This window comes from Tursiops truncatus, chromosome 1 (genome assembly GCF_011762595.2).
Source record: "Tursiops truncatus isolate mTurTru1 chromosome 1, mTurTru1.mat.Y, whole genome shotgun sequence".
NCBI classification, from domain to species: domain Eukaryota; kingdom Metazoa; phylum Chordata; class Mammalia; order Artiodactyla; family Delphinidae; genus Tursiops; species Tursiops truncatus.
In genome coordinates, this window is record NC_047034.1 from 28,881,641 (window position 1) to 28,900,362 (window position 18,722).

The 18,722-nt window shown below is 40.4% G+C and overlaps 1 protein-coding gene across 1 annotated transcript in view; it reads left to right on the forward strand.

The window, feature by feature from the left end:
• The window catches only part of PLD5 (phospholipase D family member 5), a 491,541-nt gene that overhangs the window by 270,713 nt on the left and 202,106 nt on the right, over positions 1-18,722 (forward strand). The window contains exon 3 of the mRNA XM_033851914.2: positions 13,949-14,117. Coding sequence (XP_033707805.2) covers positions 13,949-14,117 — 169 coding nt within the window. The remainder of the gene's footprint in view (positions 1-13,948; positions 14,118-18,722) is intronic.

Consider the following 18,722-nt stretch of genomic DNA (forward strand, 5'->3'; position numbering starts at 1 on the left):
AAGAGAAATTAAGGAAATACTCCCATGTACAATTGCAACAAAAAGAATAAAATGCCTAGGAATAAACCTACCTAAGGAGACAAAAGACCTATATGCAGAAAACTATAAGACACTGATGAAGGAAATTAAAGATGATACAAACAGATGGAGAGATATACCATGTTCTTGGTTTGGAAGAATCAATATTGTGAAAATGACTATATTACCCAAAGCAATCTACAGATTCAATGCAATCCCTATCAAATTACCAATGGCATTTTTTACAGAACTAGAACAAAATATCTTAAAATTTGTATGGAGACACAAAAGACCGCAAATAGCCAAAGCAGTCTTGAGGGTAAATAACGGAGCTGGAAGAATGAGAACTCCCTGAGTGCAGACTATACTACAAAGCTATAGTAATCAAGACAATATGGTACTGGCACAAAAACAGAAATATAGATCAATGGAACAAGATACGAAGCCCAGAGATAAACCCACACACCTATGGTCAACTAATCTATGACAAAGGAGGCAAGGATATACAATGGAGAAAAGACAGTCTGTTCAATAAGTGGTGCTGGTAAAACTGGACAGCTATAGGTAAAAGAATGAAATTAGAACACTCCCTAACACCATACACAAAAATAAACTCAAAATGGATTCGAGACCTAAATATAAGACCTGACACTATAAAACTCTTAGATGAAAACATAGGAAGAACACTCTGACAAAAATCACAGTAAGATCTTTTTTGATCCACCTCCTAGAGTAATAGAAATAAAAACAAAAACAAATGGGATCTAATGAAACTTCAAAGCTTTTGCACAGCAAAGGAAACCATAAACAAGACAAAAAGACAGCCCTCAGAATGGGAGCAAATATTTGCAAACAAATCAAGGGACAAGGGATTAATCTTCAAAATATATAAACAGCTCATGCAGCTCAATATTAAAGAAACAAACAACCCAATCCAAAAATGGGCAGAAGACCTAAATAGACATTCCTCCAAAGAAGACATACTGATGTCCAAGAAGCGCACGAAAGCTGCTCAACATCACTATTAGAAAAATGCAAATCAAAACTATAATGAGGTATCACCTCACACCAGTTAGAATGGGCATCATCAGAAAATCTATAAACAACAAATGCTGGAGAGGGTGTGGAGAAAAGGGAACCCTCTTGCACTGTTGGTGGGAATGTAAATTGATACAGCCACTATGGAGAACAGTATGGAGGTTCTTTAAAAAACTAAAATTAGAATTACTATATGACCCAGCAATCCCACTACTGGGCATATACCCAGAAAAAAACATAATTCAAAAAGACACATACACCCCAGTGTTCATTGCAGCACTGTTTACAATAGCCAGGTCATGGAAGCAACCTAAATGCCCAACGACAGATGAATGTTTCAAGAAGATGTGGTACATATATACAATGGAATATTACTCAGCCATAAAAAGGAAAAAAATTGGGTCATTTGTTAAGACGTGGACGGATCTAGAGACTGTCTGTCATACAGAGTGAAGTAAGTCAGAAAGAGAAAAACAAATATCGTGTATGTGGAACCTAGAAAAATGGAATAGATGAACCCGTTTCCAGGGCAGAAGTCGAGACACAGATGTAGAGAACAAATGTATGGACACCAAGGGGAGAAAGCTGCAGGGGGTTGGCAATGGTGGTGTGATGAATTGGGTGATTGGGATTGACATGTATACACTGATGTGTATAAAATTCATGACTAATAAGAACCTGCTGTATAAAAAAAATAAATAAAATTCAAAATTTTAAAAAAAGAATTCAACTTCAGGGAAGGGGGAGTGGTCAGTGGAGATAAAAAGTGTCAAATGTCAGGAGGTTAAAAAAAAAAAAATCTACCTAAGGAGGAAACAGTCCTGTACCTCTGAAAACTATGAGATGCTGATGAAAGAAATCAAAGATGACACAAGCAAATGGAAACCTATACCATGTTCTTAGATTGGAAGAATCAATATTTTGAAAATGTCTATACTATCCAAGGCAATGTACAGATTCAGTGCAATCCCTCTCCAATTACCAGTGGCATTGTTCACAGAACTAGAACAAAATAAAATATTATTAATTAATTTTATTTTTAGCTGCATTGGGTTTTCATTGTTGCGCATGGGCTTTCTCTAGTTGCATTGAGTGGGGACTACTCTTCATTGTGCTGCGCAGGCTTCTCATTGCGGTGGCTTCTCTCATTGTGGAGCGTGGGCTCTAGGCAGACGGGCTTAAGTAGTTGTGGCATGGGGGCTCAGTAGTTACTGCTCATGGGCTCTTGAGCACAGGCTCAGTAGTTGTGGCACACGGGCTTATTTGCTCCATGGCATGTGGCATCTTCCCGGACCAGGGCTCGAATCTGTGTCCTCTGCATTGGCAGGCGAATTCTTAACTGCTGTACCACCAGGGAAGCCCCAATTTTTTAAAATTTGTATGGAGACACAAAAGACCCCAAATAGCCAAACCAATCTTGAGAAAGTAAAATGGAGGTGGAGGAATCATACTCCCTGACTTTGAACTGTACTACAGAACTACAATAATCAAAACAGTGTGGTACTGGCACAAAAACAGAAATATAGGTCAGTGAAACAGGATAAAAAGTTCAGAGATAAACCCACACATCTATGGTCACCTAATCAATGACAAAGGAGGCAAGAATATGCAATGGAGAAAAGACAGTCTGTTCAATAAGTGGTGATGGGAAAACTGGACAGCTACATGTAAAAGAATGAAATTAGAACACTACCTAACACCATACACAAAAATAAACTCAAAATGGATTAAAGACCTAAATGTAAGGTCAGACACTTTAAAACTCTTAGAGAAAAACATAGGCAGAACACTCTTTGACATAAAGCAACATCTTTTTTAACCCACCTCCTATAGTAATGAAGATACAAACAAAAATAAACAAATGGGACCTAAGTAAGCTTAAAATCTTTTGCATAGCAATGGAAACCATTAAAAGAATTAAAAGGCAACCCTCAGAATAGGAGAAAATATTTGCAAACAAAGCAACCAACAAGGGATTAACCTCCAAAACATACAAGGAGCTCATGCAGCTCAATAACAAACAAAACCCAAACAACCCAATCAAAAAATGTGCAGAAGATCTAAGTAGACACTTCTCCAAAGAAGACATACAGCTGGCCAAAAAGCACACGAAAAGATGCTCAACATCACTAATTACTAGAGAAATTCATATCAAATCTACACTGAGGTATCACCTCACACTGGTCAGAATGGCCATCATCAAAAAATCTATATGCTTCCCTGGTGGCACAGTGGTTGAGAGTCCGCCTGCCAATGCAGGGGACACGGGTTCGTGCCCCGGTCCGGGAGGATCCCACATGCCTTGGAGCAGCTGGGCCTGTGAGCCATAGCCGCTGAGCCTGCGTGTCCTGAGCCTGTGCTCCGTAATGGGAGAGGCCATAACAGTGAGAGGCCCGTGTATCACAAAAAAAAAAAAAACTACAAACCATAATTGCTGGAGAGGATGTAGAGAAAATGGAACCCTCCTACACTGTTCGTGGGAATGTAAATTGGTACAGCCACTATGGAGAACGGTATGGAAGTTCCTTAAAAAACTAAAAATATAGCTACCATATGATCTAGCCATCCCACTCCTGGGCATATATCCACAGAACATCATAATTCGAAAAGATGCATTCACCCCAGTGTTCATTGCATAACTATTTACAGTGGCCAGGACATGGAAGCAACCTAAATGTCCATCAACAGAGGAATTGATAAAGAAGATGTGGTACATATATACAATGGAATATTACTCAGACATAAAAAAGAATGAAACAATGCCATTTGCAGCAGCATGGATGGACCTAGAGATTATCATACCAAGAGAAGTCAGACGGAGAAAGATAAATATCATATTTTGTTTATATGTGGAATCTAAAAAAAATGATATAAATGAACCTATTTACAGAACAGAAACAGACTCACAGGCTTAGAAAACAAACTTATGGTTACCAAAGGGAAAAGTTGGGGGGGGGGTACATTAGGAGGTTGGGATTAACATATTTACCATACTGTATTTAAAGTAGGTAACCAACAAGGGCCTACTGTATAGCACAGGGAACTCTGCTCAATATTCTTTAATATCCTAAATGGAAAAGAATTTGAAAAAGAATAGATATATGTATATGTGTAAGTGAATCATTTTGCTGTACCCCTGAAATTAACACAATATTGTAAGTCAACTATACTCCCATATAAAATAAAATTTTTTTTAAATTATGGTTGAAGTTGATTTTGTTTTGTAAAATAACAAACAAGCAAACGGAAAAAAACAAAAACAAATGAAAAACTGACGGTAAGAGAATAAATCCTAACAGAAAGGGACTCTAGCATTTACTGTCATGGATATCCCCCAGGGTATTTATGCACCTGATTTATCAAAGATACATTGAGAATATAGGAAGAAAATTGCATTTTGTACCTCTGCCTGTGTTTTTTGCTTTGAAAATTGGAAGTGACAGTGGAGCATAGTGGTTAAGAGGATATAGTCCGCAGTCATACTACCCAGGCTTCAATCTGGGCTCCATCAGTCACTAGCACTTGGACACATTACTTAAACTCCTTTATGTCTCAGTTTCCTCATCCCTAAAATGGGAATAGTTATAGTACCTGCTTCTACGAATTCTTGTAAACATTAATTAACGTAGTCAGTGAATCTTCTTAACATAGTGCCTGACACAAAATAAGCACTCAATAAATATTGTTCAGTTAAAGTATTAATGGTAATAGTGTAATTACTATTTTGCCAGGTGTCAGAGGGTAATAACCACCTTGAATGCAGATGTTTTTCCATTAGACCTTTTGCATTTTAGCCATTTGTTTTCAATCATCTGGCTTAGTGTGTTTTAGCTCTTTGAGGACAGTGTCATGGTCTTTTCATCCATGAACTCCTACTTCTTTGTTCACGTTTTACATTGGTAAAATATCAAAAAGGTAGATGCATCGAGTTGTACCTTTTTCTTACTTCTTTTGTCTTCATCCTCTCTGGGCTCCTTTCTCCTCTGATGGTTTCTTCCTTTCTAGGCCAGTATGAGGAAGTATTGAGGCAAGGACAAGTGTGTCTTTCTGTCACTGTAGATGTCCTTGCTGACATGGACAGAGTGGAGAGTAGAGTGAGGAGCATCTTCCCCTCTTCTCCAAAGTTCAGATGTCAATCCAAGCTGACCTTCCCTCTAGTGCAGCAGCTTCTGCTCTTCAGCATCACTCTACCTGTTCCCTCCATAGACCCAAAGTATGTGGAGAACCTTCTCAGATAAGACCAGGACCTAAACTAGTGTTGTGAAATGCACATGAGCTCAGACAAACCTGAATTTAAATCCCTGCTCTGTAGCACTCTGTCCATCTGGGTGACACCTAACCACTGGGAGCCTTGCTCTCTTTGCCTCCAAAATTGAGATCATGCCTATTTCACTGTGTTTCTTGGTGATGATGATGTGTATAATACCTGTGAAAGTACTTTTAAACTTTAATATACAAAGAAAGGATCCTAGCTACAATAATAATATTTCTACTGCTATACTGCCTCTCTCCATAAAGAAAAGCATAGTTGTTCTTCACTTAATACAATTATAGACCAGGAATTAATGAGGCTTTAGTCTGAACTTTCTAGATTTATACAAACAGGGATCTGCTGTTGTCAACTCAAACTTGCCATCATGTTCTCTGCAGTTGTCTTTGAAAGTTGGTTTAGAAGTTAATGTAGTTGAAACATCTGGTGACAAAAAATAAGAAAGTGTTCAAAAACTGAAAGACATATCAAAAGGACACAGGAGACAACTTTTAGGGGCCTCCACTGGCAATGTATGCAACAAGTTGGGCATCACAAAGTAGATGATAACATTTTGAAATAAAAAAAAGAATCCATACTGATAAAATAATATCTTTTAAAATGTAAAAAGTTATAATGGGAGAAGAAAAAGATTTTCCTTACAAAATATTACCAATGAACACATATAAAAGAAATGATAGAAAATTATAAGTATAATAAAAATAGATTCAGTTAAGAATCATAAATAGATAGAAGCCAAATCAATGAGTGAAATGTTAGGGAATATTCATGCCATCTGAAAATACGTCTGCACAAATCATTTGTTAATTATAGAGGGAAGGAAGGTCCTGCTCAATTGAAAAATCTGACATACCCCCTTAACCAAGTGACCAAACTTAACATCACCAGTAGTGGGACAACCCACTATCATGTGACACCTCATATGATGCACTTTGAAGGACACATCACCTATGTACTGTTCCTACCAAAAATACTTATCCTAAATCTAATTATGAGGCAACAACCAAGCAAATCAAATCCAGGAGTATTTAGCAAAGCAACTGACCTGGGCTCTTCTGAATTGTTGACATCTTGGTAAGCAAATAAAACAGGAATAGGCTGGGGAACTCTCCTAGATAAGACAACTAAGTGCAACAAGTAAACATTGATTGGATCTTGGATCCAAAAGAAAAATCAAAACTGAAAAAAGGCATGGAGGCATTCCAGAAATTTGCCCAAAGGTGAATTTTAATGAGTTCTGCCTACTTTTTTCCTTGCTTGAGAAAGAAGAGTATAACAAGGGCTGCTATCCATGGAAATGAGCTCTGCATGTATGCTAATTAGATCAGGCCTCTGCAGTGTAGCTAGCTGTTGCTTGTAAAGGGAAATAAAATGATAGGTCACAGAAATAAGTCATTTCAAGACTGATTTCTAAAGGCCTTTTTTAGCAGGGCATAGGAAACAAGCATTGTGTTACAAAAGGAGCAATCAAGATCTCCAGGTAAAATAAGAAAGGAGGAAAGTGAGGAGGTGAGCAGGTTTTCCCCAGAATTCGTTACCAAACATAGGTGTGGTCTCCAGACCTTTGGTGGTCTCTGTTTTTAGTATAAATTCCTAATTTACTTTTCTGTTTAGTAAAAAACCAAATAATGATAAAATTGGTCTTCTTTGGCTTCCAGGGAATCTCACTCTTCCAATCTTTCCAGTACTTTCTTCTGTCTTCTTTACCTGCCCCACTTTCTCTACCAACCAGAAGTGATTAGATAGTTTCCATATTAGGCTTCAACCCAGTTCTCTTCTCTTGAAAATCTCTCTTGATAATCTTACCTCCTTTAAGGCTTCAATAATGGAAAAAAAATCTTATAGGAATGCGTGTGAAGTAGAAAAAAAAGGAATAGATATATTATCCATCTGATGAGTAACTTCTTAACTTTTTTGTGCCACAGGCCCTATTAGCAGTCTGATGAAGCCAGTGGACTCCTTCCTTGAATAATGTTTTAAACGCATAAATTGAAATACGTAGGATTGCAAAGAAAACCAGTAATTAAATAAAGTTATCAAAAATATAAAAAAACAAATTTGTGATATAGTAATGTATATTTTGCTCTACTTATTCATGAAGTAACAAGATCTGATGACTACCATAATTTCAAAGTAGTGATAAATACTTGGAGATATCAGCAATAGTTATCGTACCATGGTATGCAAATGCTTTGTTTTTCAGGCAAGGCTTTATTGGGTCCCTGCTGCAGCAGCGGGGAGCAAGAACAGGCAACAGCTTCCCTTGCTCACTCACTTGCTCGCTGTGGGGGACAAGCCTGTTCCTTATATGGGGTGAGGCTGGAGGTGTGTCCAGGCGTCAGGCCAGAGGGGTGGCTTAGGTGTTTTGCCCACCCCTCTGGTGGTGTTGAGTGTAGGGGGCATGCTCAGTACCCTGCTTTTGCTCCCAACACCCTGTTTTTGCTCTGCTCCAGGCTCTTCAGAAGTGGCAGTTGGGTTTTCTGGTCTCATTGTATCTTTTGTCCAGAATTTGCCCCAACTGCACATGAACACAGTTATTTTTAGTCCCATATAGTTTATTTGTATTTTGTTGCTCAAGGAGAGGTGTGTCCAGATACAAGCATTGCAGCACTGCAGCAAACGGTCCCAAGTCCCAGCCTGTCTCATTCCCCCTTAAGAGACTCTGCACCCTTATTCTTAAGGGGTCAAGGGCCAGAAGTCTTTTCTTCTGAAACTTCTTCCTGCTGGACAGGGGCCGCAGACCCTAGCTGACCCCAGAGGTGTAGAAGTCCCTCGCTGACTGTCCCAAGGACCTGTAGGGACCTGGGCCACTCTCTGCTGGAAAGGGTTCAATTCCTTGAGTCATCATGAGCCTTACTTTAAACTGTTGGAGCATAAAAGACACAAACTTAATCAAAAGCTTAAACAAACAAGGGCTAAAAAGGAGAAGAACAATAGCCATTAAAGTGCCAAGAAAGGGAAAGAACCAGGTTAACTTTGGGAGGGTTTCCTTAACTATTGACCAGACAGGGGGGGGCAATGTTGCCCCTGCCAAGAAGCCATTCTGCTTGGATGTATATTTTGTTAATCTCAGAGTTAAAGTTTAATAATTTTCTCTATTCTTAGAATAGAAGGTCTGGACCTGTTGGTCCCAGGTCTCCTTGGACCAAAAAGTCTTAGTCACAGGTTTACAACAGTAGGGAAGACAATGGAGTACTAGACGAAATATGGCATAGATCAGTATGACTGAAAAGGAAAGGTTTTAAGAAAATGACAGCCTCCTGCCAGAAAGTCTTTTATACCTTGTGGGATTCAAGAGAACAAACTAGAGAACCAGTTTTCAGTTCCCCTGCCCATATTTGATAGTGAGGATTGGTGGTTGATTGTCTGCTGAAGCCAAGTGGCTTGTCGTCAAATTTTCTCAGTGTTGGTTTCTACCTGGTATGGGCATCAGGGCTCTTTTCTTTGCCTCTCGATCTGCCCTGTTGTTCCCTTGGGTAATTTGAGAATTTTCCTTTTGGTGCCCACGGCTTAGGCCTAATGTAGCCTCTTTTCTATCTGGAGATAACTGTCTTCTTCCAGGATTTATAATATATCCCAGATATTTAACTTGCTGCTTTGAGATTTGTGCTTTTTTCTGAGAGATCCTCTAGCCCTAGGTCCCAAGGAAATTAAGGACTTTAATGGTATTCTGATCTGAGGTCTCCATGGTGGGGCTACATATTAGTATGTCATCTACATACTGTAGAATGGCCCCTTATTTTAGGTATATTTCCCTTAGTTCCTTTCCTAGGACCTGGAAGAACAAGTATGGGCTGTCCTGAAACCCCTGAGGCAATACTGTCCAGGTATATTGTTGCATTTGGCCCGAGTGGGTGTTCGTCCACTCGAAGGCAAACAGATACTGAGATGAGGGATGAACTCGGATGCAAAAGAAGGCATCCTTGTGTCAAGCACAGTAAACCATTTGGCATCTTCAGGAATCTGGACTAATATATTATAAGGATTGGTCACAAGTGGATGTATAGGGACTACTGCATCATTTACTGCTCTAAGGTCTTGCAACAGTATTCCCCATTTGGCTTAACAACTGGCAGAAGAGTGGCATTGCATGGATACTGACAGGCCATGTTTTAAGAAATGATCTATGGGCAGTTGCAAACCTTTCTTGCTTCCAACTTTATAGGGTACTGTCTCTTGTTAGGATAAGTGACTTCTGGCTTAAGGCTAGTTTTTACAGGTTGGGCATTTATAGCCTCCCAGGGATTCCTTTGTCCCAAGGAAATTAAGGAAGGTTAACTGCGTGTAGAATATGACTGGGAATAGGCCCTTGTTCTTCCAGCTGATTTGCCTTAGTCAGAATCAAGAAAAGGGGCTGCTCGGGTCCTCCTAATCGTAATATGACTCTGAAGGAGCCCAGAAAGTCTCTTCCCAGTAGTGGGTTAGGACACTCAAGGCACAGCTAAAAAGGCGTGTGAGATCAAATGCTGTTCAAATTGACAAGAGAGAGGCCAATGAAGAAACAGGTGTGAGGCTTTCCTTTGACACCAGTCACAGTACAGCTTTTGGAGAAAAGAGACACAGCGTGAGAGATCAGGACAGAGTAAGTGGCCCCCCGTATCAATTAAAAAACTGGTTTTCTTACTGCCACGTCAAGGACCACCCAGGGCTCCTCGAAGGAGATAGACATCTCGCGAAGGGGAAGCTCCCAGAATGCCCAGGCCACCTCAGTCATCCACGGCCATCTTAGGAGCAGGAGCCCCCCTTCCCCTTCAGGATTGGGGACAGTCCCACTTCCAATGACCTGTTTGTTTGCAGACTGGGCATGGACCAAGGGGTTCTTTTTGGCATTTGGGGGCCCACTGGCCAGTTGACTTGCATTTGAAGCGTTTCCCCTTGCTCGTTTTACCTCCAGGTGGTTGGTTAAACTTCCTTGGCCCCCTTGGTTTGTCCTGAGGTTGCAAGGCATGGCTGACAGCTATGGCCATCAGTTTAACTTGAGCCCTGGCCTGAGTGTTTTCACATCGGGTTTTCTCTTCTTCTCAGCTGGATCTCAATTATCAAATACCCCAAAGGCCACCTCTAGGAGTTGGGGCATCGGGGTTTGTGGGCCTAATTGTAACTTTCGGAGTTTCCACCTAATATCAGAGTCAGACTGGCAGATAAAATGTTGTCCCAGCTGGGACTGACCCTCAGGAATGGATGGATCGATGTTAGTAAATTTTCTAAATGGTGACAGAATCACAGGTTCTTTTAATATTCCTGTCATTTTTTGCCTATGTCCATAACTGAAAGGAATGTTAAATTTCAGTTAGAAATGAGGGAAAATAAAGATCAAGCTCATAGGTCCCCCTAAATTCTATTCATGGATCCAAGGTTAGGAATATCTGGTCTAAAGATTTCTGAAAGAAATCGGGAATCCTTATTGTATGCCTATCAGAAACCATGTAGGTGGTATGAAGAAAGGGGTGGTGCAGAGCCACCTACAACTGTACAATTACTGTATATCCTTTATTTTGTATGTTTGGTTTATCTGGGCTTCTTGATTCTTCCTTGTCTTTCTCAGCATGGCTTTTATATTGAAGTAAAATTGAAACTAGTTAGTTCTGTTTGTTAAATGATGTTCTATTTTTGTTTTGTTTGCTTGGATTCTTTTTTTGTTTGATTTTTAAACATATTCCTTAGCCATAGGGGAGGCTAAAACTGCTGATTATTTGGGATCATTTATTCATGCTATGTCTACCTTCTATCTACATAAATAATTGGACTTTAAGTGTGGATAGAATTAAAATATCCAACTTCAACTTCTGTCTGTTGCCTTCAAAGGTTTTGAAGTAGATCTCTCCACCTTTTTGACCCTCTCCCTCGTTGGTTTCCCAAACACTGCATTCTCCTGGACCTCTCTTGTCTTCCTGCTTCTCTTTTGGTCCCTTCTGAATCTTGTCATCCATTTCACACTCTACTAACCAGAAAAATGTAGGCATTCCCCCCACATTAGGCTTTGGGCTCGTTTTCTCTTCTTTTTTTTCCCCTTGATAATCTCTCTTAATGCTCACCCCTTTCCCGTGTTCCTCGTCAGTTTTAATGGACCCTCTACCCTCTACTGATTGTCATCTCCCTTCCAGTAGTATACATGTGTGCTGTCAGAGTTAGACCCCTAAAATGTACTTGGTTGCTCTCAAAAGCATCAAAATCAAGTCCAGACTTCTCTTCCTGGTTCACAACCTCTACAGTGTGGTCCCTACAGACACTGCCAGTCTTCTCCACCATGGCAAGCCCCTGCCATAACTCTCTTACCTCACACTTCCCTTGGCCAACCAACTCTCAAGTATCCAAATACACCTAGAATATCTTTCTCTTCCAGCTGACCCATAAAAATTATATCTTTGAAGACTCATTTCAAGTCCCACTTTCTCCAGTTCCAGATGCTCCCAACCTAATTATTTTTTCCTCACTGCTGATGTTCCAGTGGTACTTCAGATGGTGCCTTATCCATCTAATTAATTCTTACTCTTGTTTTGCCATTTATTAGAGCCTACCTCCTATTTAAATCATTACGTATGAGACTGGCTCTTTCACTAGATTATAAATTCCAGAGGACTAGGGAGTTTTGTCATAGTCATTTCTGTGTTAGGTACAGTAAATGACTTGCTTGTCCTGTGCTCTTAAGGTCTCAACCAGATTTAATTCATTTGTGGGTAGTGGTTGGATGATTGGACCCTAAAATTTTGAATGTCTCTAAGACATATACCCAACCCCATTTTGGCTATGATATTCATCAAATACACAAACATATTACTGAGAGTATTGTTTTTGTTTCTAAAATTGGCTAAATGGAACAAGTCTCATTAAAATAAACAGAAGTTCTGGATTCTGTATTAGAAGCTGAGATTCATTCTATAGGTATTTCTTGAGCCCTAATTATGTATCCAGCACTAGGGATGCATAGCTTTGAATAGAAAGATCTGTACTAGAAGGGCTTACACCCTTACCCTAACCCTATCTTCATAAGAGTTTGGAGTTTCTTGTCAAGAGTTGCAGGAGAATTTACATTTCTTAAACTGGAAAAAAAAAACCCTGTTTATTCCTTTATTGAAATGTTATTGGGACTTCCCTGGTGGCACAGTGGTTAAAAATCCACCTGCCAATTCAGGGGACATGGGTTCGAGCCCTGGTCCAGAAGATCCCACATGCCACGGAACAACTAAGCCAGTGCGCCACAACTACTGAGCCTGTGCTCTGGAGCCCGTGAGCCACAATTACTGAGCCCATGTGCCACAACTACTGAAGCCCGCGTGCCTAGAGTCCGTGCTCTGCAACAAGAGAAGCCACCGCAATGAGAAGCCTGCGCACCACAACAAAGAGTAGCCCCCTCTTGTCACAACTAGAGAAAGCCCACATGCAGCAACAAACACCCAACACATCCAAAAATAAATAAATAAATTTATAAAAAGAAAAGTCAGGGAATTCCCTGGTAGTCTAGTGGTTAGGACTCTGAGCTTTCACTGCTGAGGGCCCAGGTTCGTTCCCTCATCAGAGAACTAAGATATTGAACTTCCATGCCAGTGACCTTTCAAGGATGGCCCATGGTATTCAGATTTTAAAAAGTAATAATAAAATAAAATAAAAATAAAAAGATTTTAAAAATAAATTTAAAAAACTAAAATGTTATGTGTCACCTGGCTAACTTAGAAGTGAAAATCACACAGCCTTAGCTGCAGCACCAACGCAAGCCACAGTGTATATGTTGTCAACAATAAGGAAGTATAAAAAGAAAAGACACATTTATTAGGTTATTGCTGATTGTAGTTTATTTAGGGCTTGGTTATTACTGTTATTTTATATATTCCCTATCTCCAACTTTAATAAAGCCCTGCAACAGGCCGGTTTTTATTTATTTATTTATTTATTATTATTATTATTATTATTATTATTATTATTTTGTGGTACACGGGCCTCTCACTGTTGTGGCCTCTTCCCGTTGCGGAGCACAGGCTCCGGACGCGCAGGCTCAGGGCCATGGCTCACGGGCCCAGCCGCTCCGCGGCATGTGGGATCTTCCTGGACCGGGGCACGAACCCGTGTCCCCTGCATCGGCAGGCGGACTCTCAACCACTGTGCCACCAGGGAAGCCCAACAGACCGGTTTTTAAATTTCCTTCTTAGTATCATTTTATGCCTTAGGCTGGGAAGCACTAACAGAGGTTTTAAGCAATAGTAATAGCATTTACTATTTTTATTTTCTAGTAGTAATAAAACATAATATTTTAGTTTCTAAACTAGTTCTAATATATGTCCAACATTGTACTAGAAACTGGAGATATTACTAGAGGAAGATGCTTGTGTGGGAAGCTCTGGACTTTTTCTCAAGGCTATTTTGGCACTGGACATTAGGGACATATACCATGATTTTCTGAAATATGAGTGCTAACTGAGGAGAAATTGAACATAAACTCTCAGAACACAGTAGATTAGCATAGGGGAAATGTTAAATGCCTTTGTTGAAAAATGTAAATTATGAGGAACATATACATTCAGAAAGAGTAAAGAGTATTTTTCAGATGTCTCTGTATGCATGTGTAAAGATCTGTGGCTTCAAATTTGACTAGATTTTGTTTGTTTGTTTTTCAAAATCTTTTCTAAGAATTGCCCTGGTGGAAAATATTCCTGAAGGCCTTACCTATTCAGAAAATGCACCATTTCACTTATCACTTTTCCAAGGCTGGATGAATTTACTCAGCATGGCCAAAAAGTCTGTTGACATAGTATCTTCCCATTGGGATCTCAACCACAGTCATCCATCAGCATGTCAGGTAAGCTGCATCCTCTAATGTGTGTGAAAATTTTACTTATGTGCATTTTATACTCAGTATTCTTGCTTCCACTCCTCAAGTTCAAGCTCATTTTTTCAGTCTATCTATACCCATAGTTCATGTCCAGTATTACATTTATATGTATGTGCCATTGTTAATCGTAGGTTGCTCAGCTTCTACTAGAATGCAGTGCTTTCAAGGGCAAAATCACATCTCATGTTTGCAAACAAGAGGCTCTCTATGCAGCACTGCTGTATCGGACAACTTCAGAGGTGTCTTGTGGTGTCCATTGATGGCACACCCCAGAATTCTGCTTTGCACAACCTGCATGTTTACAGTTTCAATTCCGTAACTGCTTGCTGAGACATTTAATTGGTTAATTGGTGTCCTAATTTGTCTTTGTGGCTCAGAGCCAACTTTTTTAATAGTGGAGTCACACTTCCCGGTATAGCTGTATATTCTTGACTCTGTCATATTTGAGTGAAGAGGAAAAAGAAATTTACTGGTTATAAGAACGGCCTTTAGAAAACTGACTAAATGATCTGAATGATTTCTGAATGAAATGTCCTGGAGATAAGAAAATGATCCTGGTAATCTTTTTTTTTTTTAATTTTTGAATTTTATTTATTTATTTTTTTATACAGCAGGTTCTCATTAGTCATCAATTTTATACACATCAGTGTATACATGTCAATCCCAATCGCTCAATTCATCACACCACCACCCCGATCCTGGTAATCTTTAACATGTTTTTCTTTATGTTGGTACAACCATGATAGCACTGAGCTATCAAGTATATGACCATTGCCCTACACTTAAATGTCCTATGGGGGGGTCAAGGATAAAATTAATTTTGTCTGTTTGTATACAAAATGTGTTGGCATTAAGCCTATAATCATTACCTCATTGGTGCTTTGATTTGCTTCAATTATACTATTTTAAAGTCAAAAGATATTAGAAAATAGGTACAAATAAGCAAAAATCCCATAAAGGCTATACTAAGAAGAATTGGATAATTTTACTAATTATATTCTGCACTGTTCTACCTCTGCTGAAGCAGGTGCTACAGGTACTTATTGCAGCATTTATCATCCCAAAACTTAGTGGTTTATAAAAATAACAATTATTTTTGTATTCATGATTCTGGGCAGCGTTTGTCAGAGAACTTGTCTCTGATCTAAATAGTGTTGGCTGAGGTGGCCTACCTGGGGCTGGAGGGTGCAAGATGACTCCTCACATAGGAGCATCTTACCTCAGATGGCTGGAATGTCTAGCAGCTGGCTGGACTTCTCTCTCTCTGTATGTGTCTATCATCATTCAGTAAAGCGGCTTGAATTATTGACCTGTGGTTATATCCTAAAAGGGCAAAAGCAGAAACTGTGAGACCTCTTAAGACCTGAGCTCTAGAATCCCAATTGCTTCCACCCTATTCTATTGGTCAAAGCAAGTCACAAATCCAAGATGAGAGGGGTAGCATCCATATGGGAATGTGGAGAATTGTTGGCAGGCATCTTTGGAAATTATATACCACAGTGCACTCTGGCCACAGCAATCCATCTGTCTCTCCCACATACAAAATGCACTTCTCATCCCCCAAAACTTGTATCCCATTACAGAAAAGGCTCAAAGTCTAGGATCTCTTCATCTGCATCAGAACAGGATCTGAATAGGACTCCTCATGAGGGCTTCTCTTGATTTGGAAACCTGTGAACTAAAAACACAAGATACATGCCCCCCAATGCACACCCCCAACATACAATGGCAAAATAGAGATGAGATAACTACGATAGATACTTCTATTCAAAAGGGGGAAATAGCACAAATTAGTCATTGAACCCACAGCAGTTTTAAAAGCCAACGTGGCACACATCACCAGTTTTCCGAACTTGGAGAACAGGGAATGTCTCTAGACTGGGATCTAGTTCTGCTTCCTGGGGGTGCTTTCCTAATCTGCCGTTCTCAGAAACTCTTTGCTCCACCCTCTGTGTTTTTCTTTCTTTTTCATAAGAAATAGCCTGTGCTTGCTTCAGACTTATTTCCTTGGTTGGCTTTCTACCAATAGAAATCTGAGGCCCCAGAGACCTCTTTTCATTTTAAACCACCTCTGTCCTTTTTTAGTCCAAAATGGAACAACCCGTTAAAAACTTCTGTAGACTTTCTATGTATCCAGTTATAATCCACTCTATTAGCAAAAGGCCACACCACAAAAAACTCACAGGTGGTCTTTTTCTACTTTGGACTGTGACTCAAGATGCTTCGGAACCTCACCCTTGAATTTTCCAGGAGCCCTTTTGAGAGGCAGCCCACCACCACCATCGCTTTTAATCCTTCAGAGGTCTCAACGTGGAATCGTACAGCCACAGCTTTGATTTGATCCTTACCCTGAGGTCATTTCTCATTTTGAGAATGTTTTTGCTCAATTGAGAGACTGTCCTAGATTTTCTACATTTCTCTCAAAATTCTGCATGAAAATGAAATAGTTTCTTCTTATCATATACCACCAAAACTTTGATTGATAATCTGACTGAACAATCTGCTTAGCCAGATCCCCAAATCCACTAAGTCATATTTTCTATCTCCTACTTTACAGCAGGCAGTAGCGTTGCCAAACTTTCTACCATTACTTTCTCAAGGCCTCAAAAGCAATTTCTTCACTGTTCTTCCAGCCTTGAGTAACAGAATGAGATTCCAGCCCCTACCACCACCGAGTCCCAGAGACAATGCCACATGCTTTAAGTTTTCACAACAGTCGTTTCTATTTAATTTTTTATTGTGGTATAACAAACAACTCCAAAACGTATTCATTATTATTTCCTATGATTCTGTGACTTGGTTGACAGTTCTTTTGCTTCAGTAGTGCTGGCCGGGATTACTTATGAGGTTGTGTTTAGGTGGGAGGGTAGCTGAAGCTGGACTGCCTGAGGGCTGGACACATCTCATTCTCTGCATGTGGACACTCATCATTCAGTAATCTAACCCAAGCTTTTTATAAGGCAGCTGGATCCCAGGAGAGTGAAAATGAAAACTACAAGACCTCTTAATTCCTGGGCTCCCAGAACTTTACTTTGCTACATTCTGTTAGTCTGAAAAAGTCACATGGCCAGGCCACAATCAGTGGAGGGACAAGAGACTCCAGGACGAACATACACAGGAATGGGAGGAATTGTTGGCAGCCAAATTCCCAGGTGGTTTGTATACTCACAAAACCTTTGAAAAGAGCTGAACCAAACCATTCTGACCTCTTGCTCTCTGAGCCCAGCAAACCCTCCTGGTGTTCAGACTCTGGGAGAAGATGGGTCATCAGAGAATGGCACAGCCTTTCCGCGTCACGGTTCCTGAAGTCACATCATGGTCAGTATTCAGTACTGCTCACAGGGCAGTGATGAAATGGATGCGTGAGGCTCTAGGTCTGTTTTGCCTAACAGTGCCTAGCATGGTGCTTGATGCATCCTGGGTGTTCAGTAAATATTTGTTGAGTAATAAATATTTGTTGAATGGAAAGATAAACAAAGCTGGATGCTAGTTAAAGTGGTCAGGACAGATTTTAATCAGTAATACTGTTGCAGTAGGGAAGAGGTCCAGGTGAAGGGAACTCAACTTAGATTTGTACAGAGATGCCCGGGTACTTTATATAGGAAGAATGAGGGAGATGGAAGGGCGTGACAGGGGCCTGAACAGGGTCAGGGAAGTAGAAATTTATAAAAAATGGTCCATGTGTGAACCCCATCTGGGATTGCTAGCTGGTGCTTTTCCAAGTTAGGCTCCTACCCTCCCACATAGGCTGGGAGACAGGGGCCTATCTTCAGGTGTTGGCAGAACAGCCTATTCTTTGGCAATCTTGAGCTTTCTTAGGCAGGCACTTTAATGGGGGCTAAGGGCATCCTAGAGATGTGGCCTTGAGCTGTTAGAAACCATGTTAGTGTTTGTTCAAGCCTTTTAATGGGGGAGGAGAGACAGAGGTAGGGCAGAGCAGGGTGGATGAAATGATTTGTGTTGAGAGTCTACAGTCCTTATAGGCCAAGGTTGAGGGCTGGTAGAGAAGTAGACTCAGAGGATCCTGGCTAGAGTTTGGTCAGGGAAAAAGTGTTTGTCAGTTGCATGGCTTTAGAGTGAATTAAGGTCGATGTTACACATGCAGAAAGAAGGTAACACTTAGCTTAATTCAAGTCACTCTCCAACAGCTGGCCTACTGCCAAGAAATGGAATTTTTCAATTTGCTGTCAGTAACCTGGCTTTTACTGAACTCACCCAGCAGTCCTTTAGGAGGAGACCCCAGTGTGAACTGATATCTTCCGGTAGAGTCATTCTGCGCCCACCAGCGATGGCTTTTTGCTGCCTCTCATTCCCCTAACAGCACCAGGCTCCTTTACAGTTTAACACCAGTTGGTTTTCTTCAGAGTTTTGAGCTAATTTCACTTTGCCTCTTTACAAGGAGAGAGCTGCATTTGCAGACATGAAGGATAGAGGGGCTTTACCTGCTTAGGAAATTAAATGGACTCAAGCAGGATGTGAGACCCATCTCTCATGAACAGCTCTCCCTACTCCTGTCTGCTCTTGGCCCTGAGTACCATATCCTGGAAGGAGTGGTGAGCAGGAGGGAGCGGG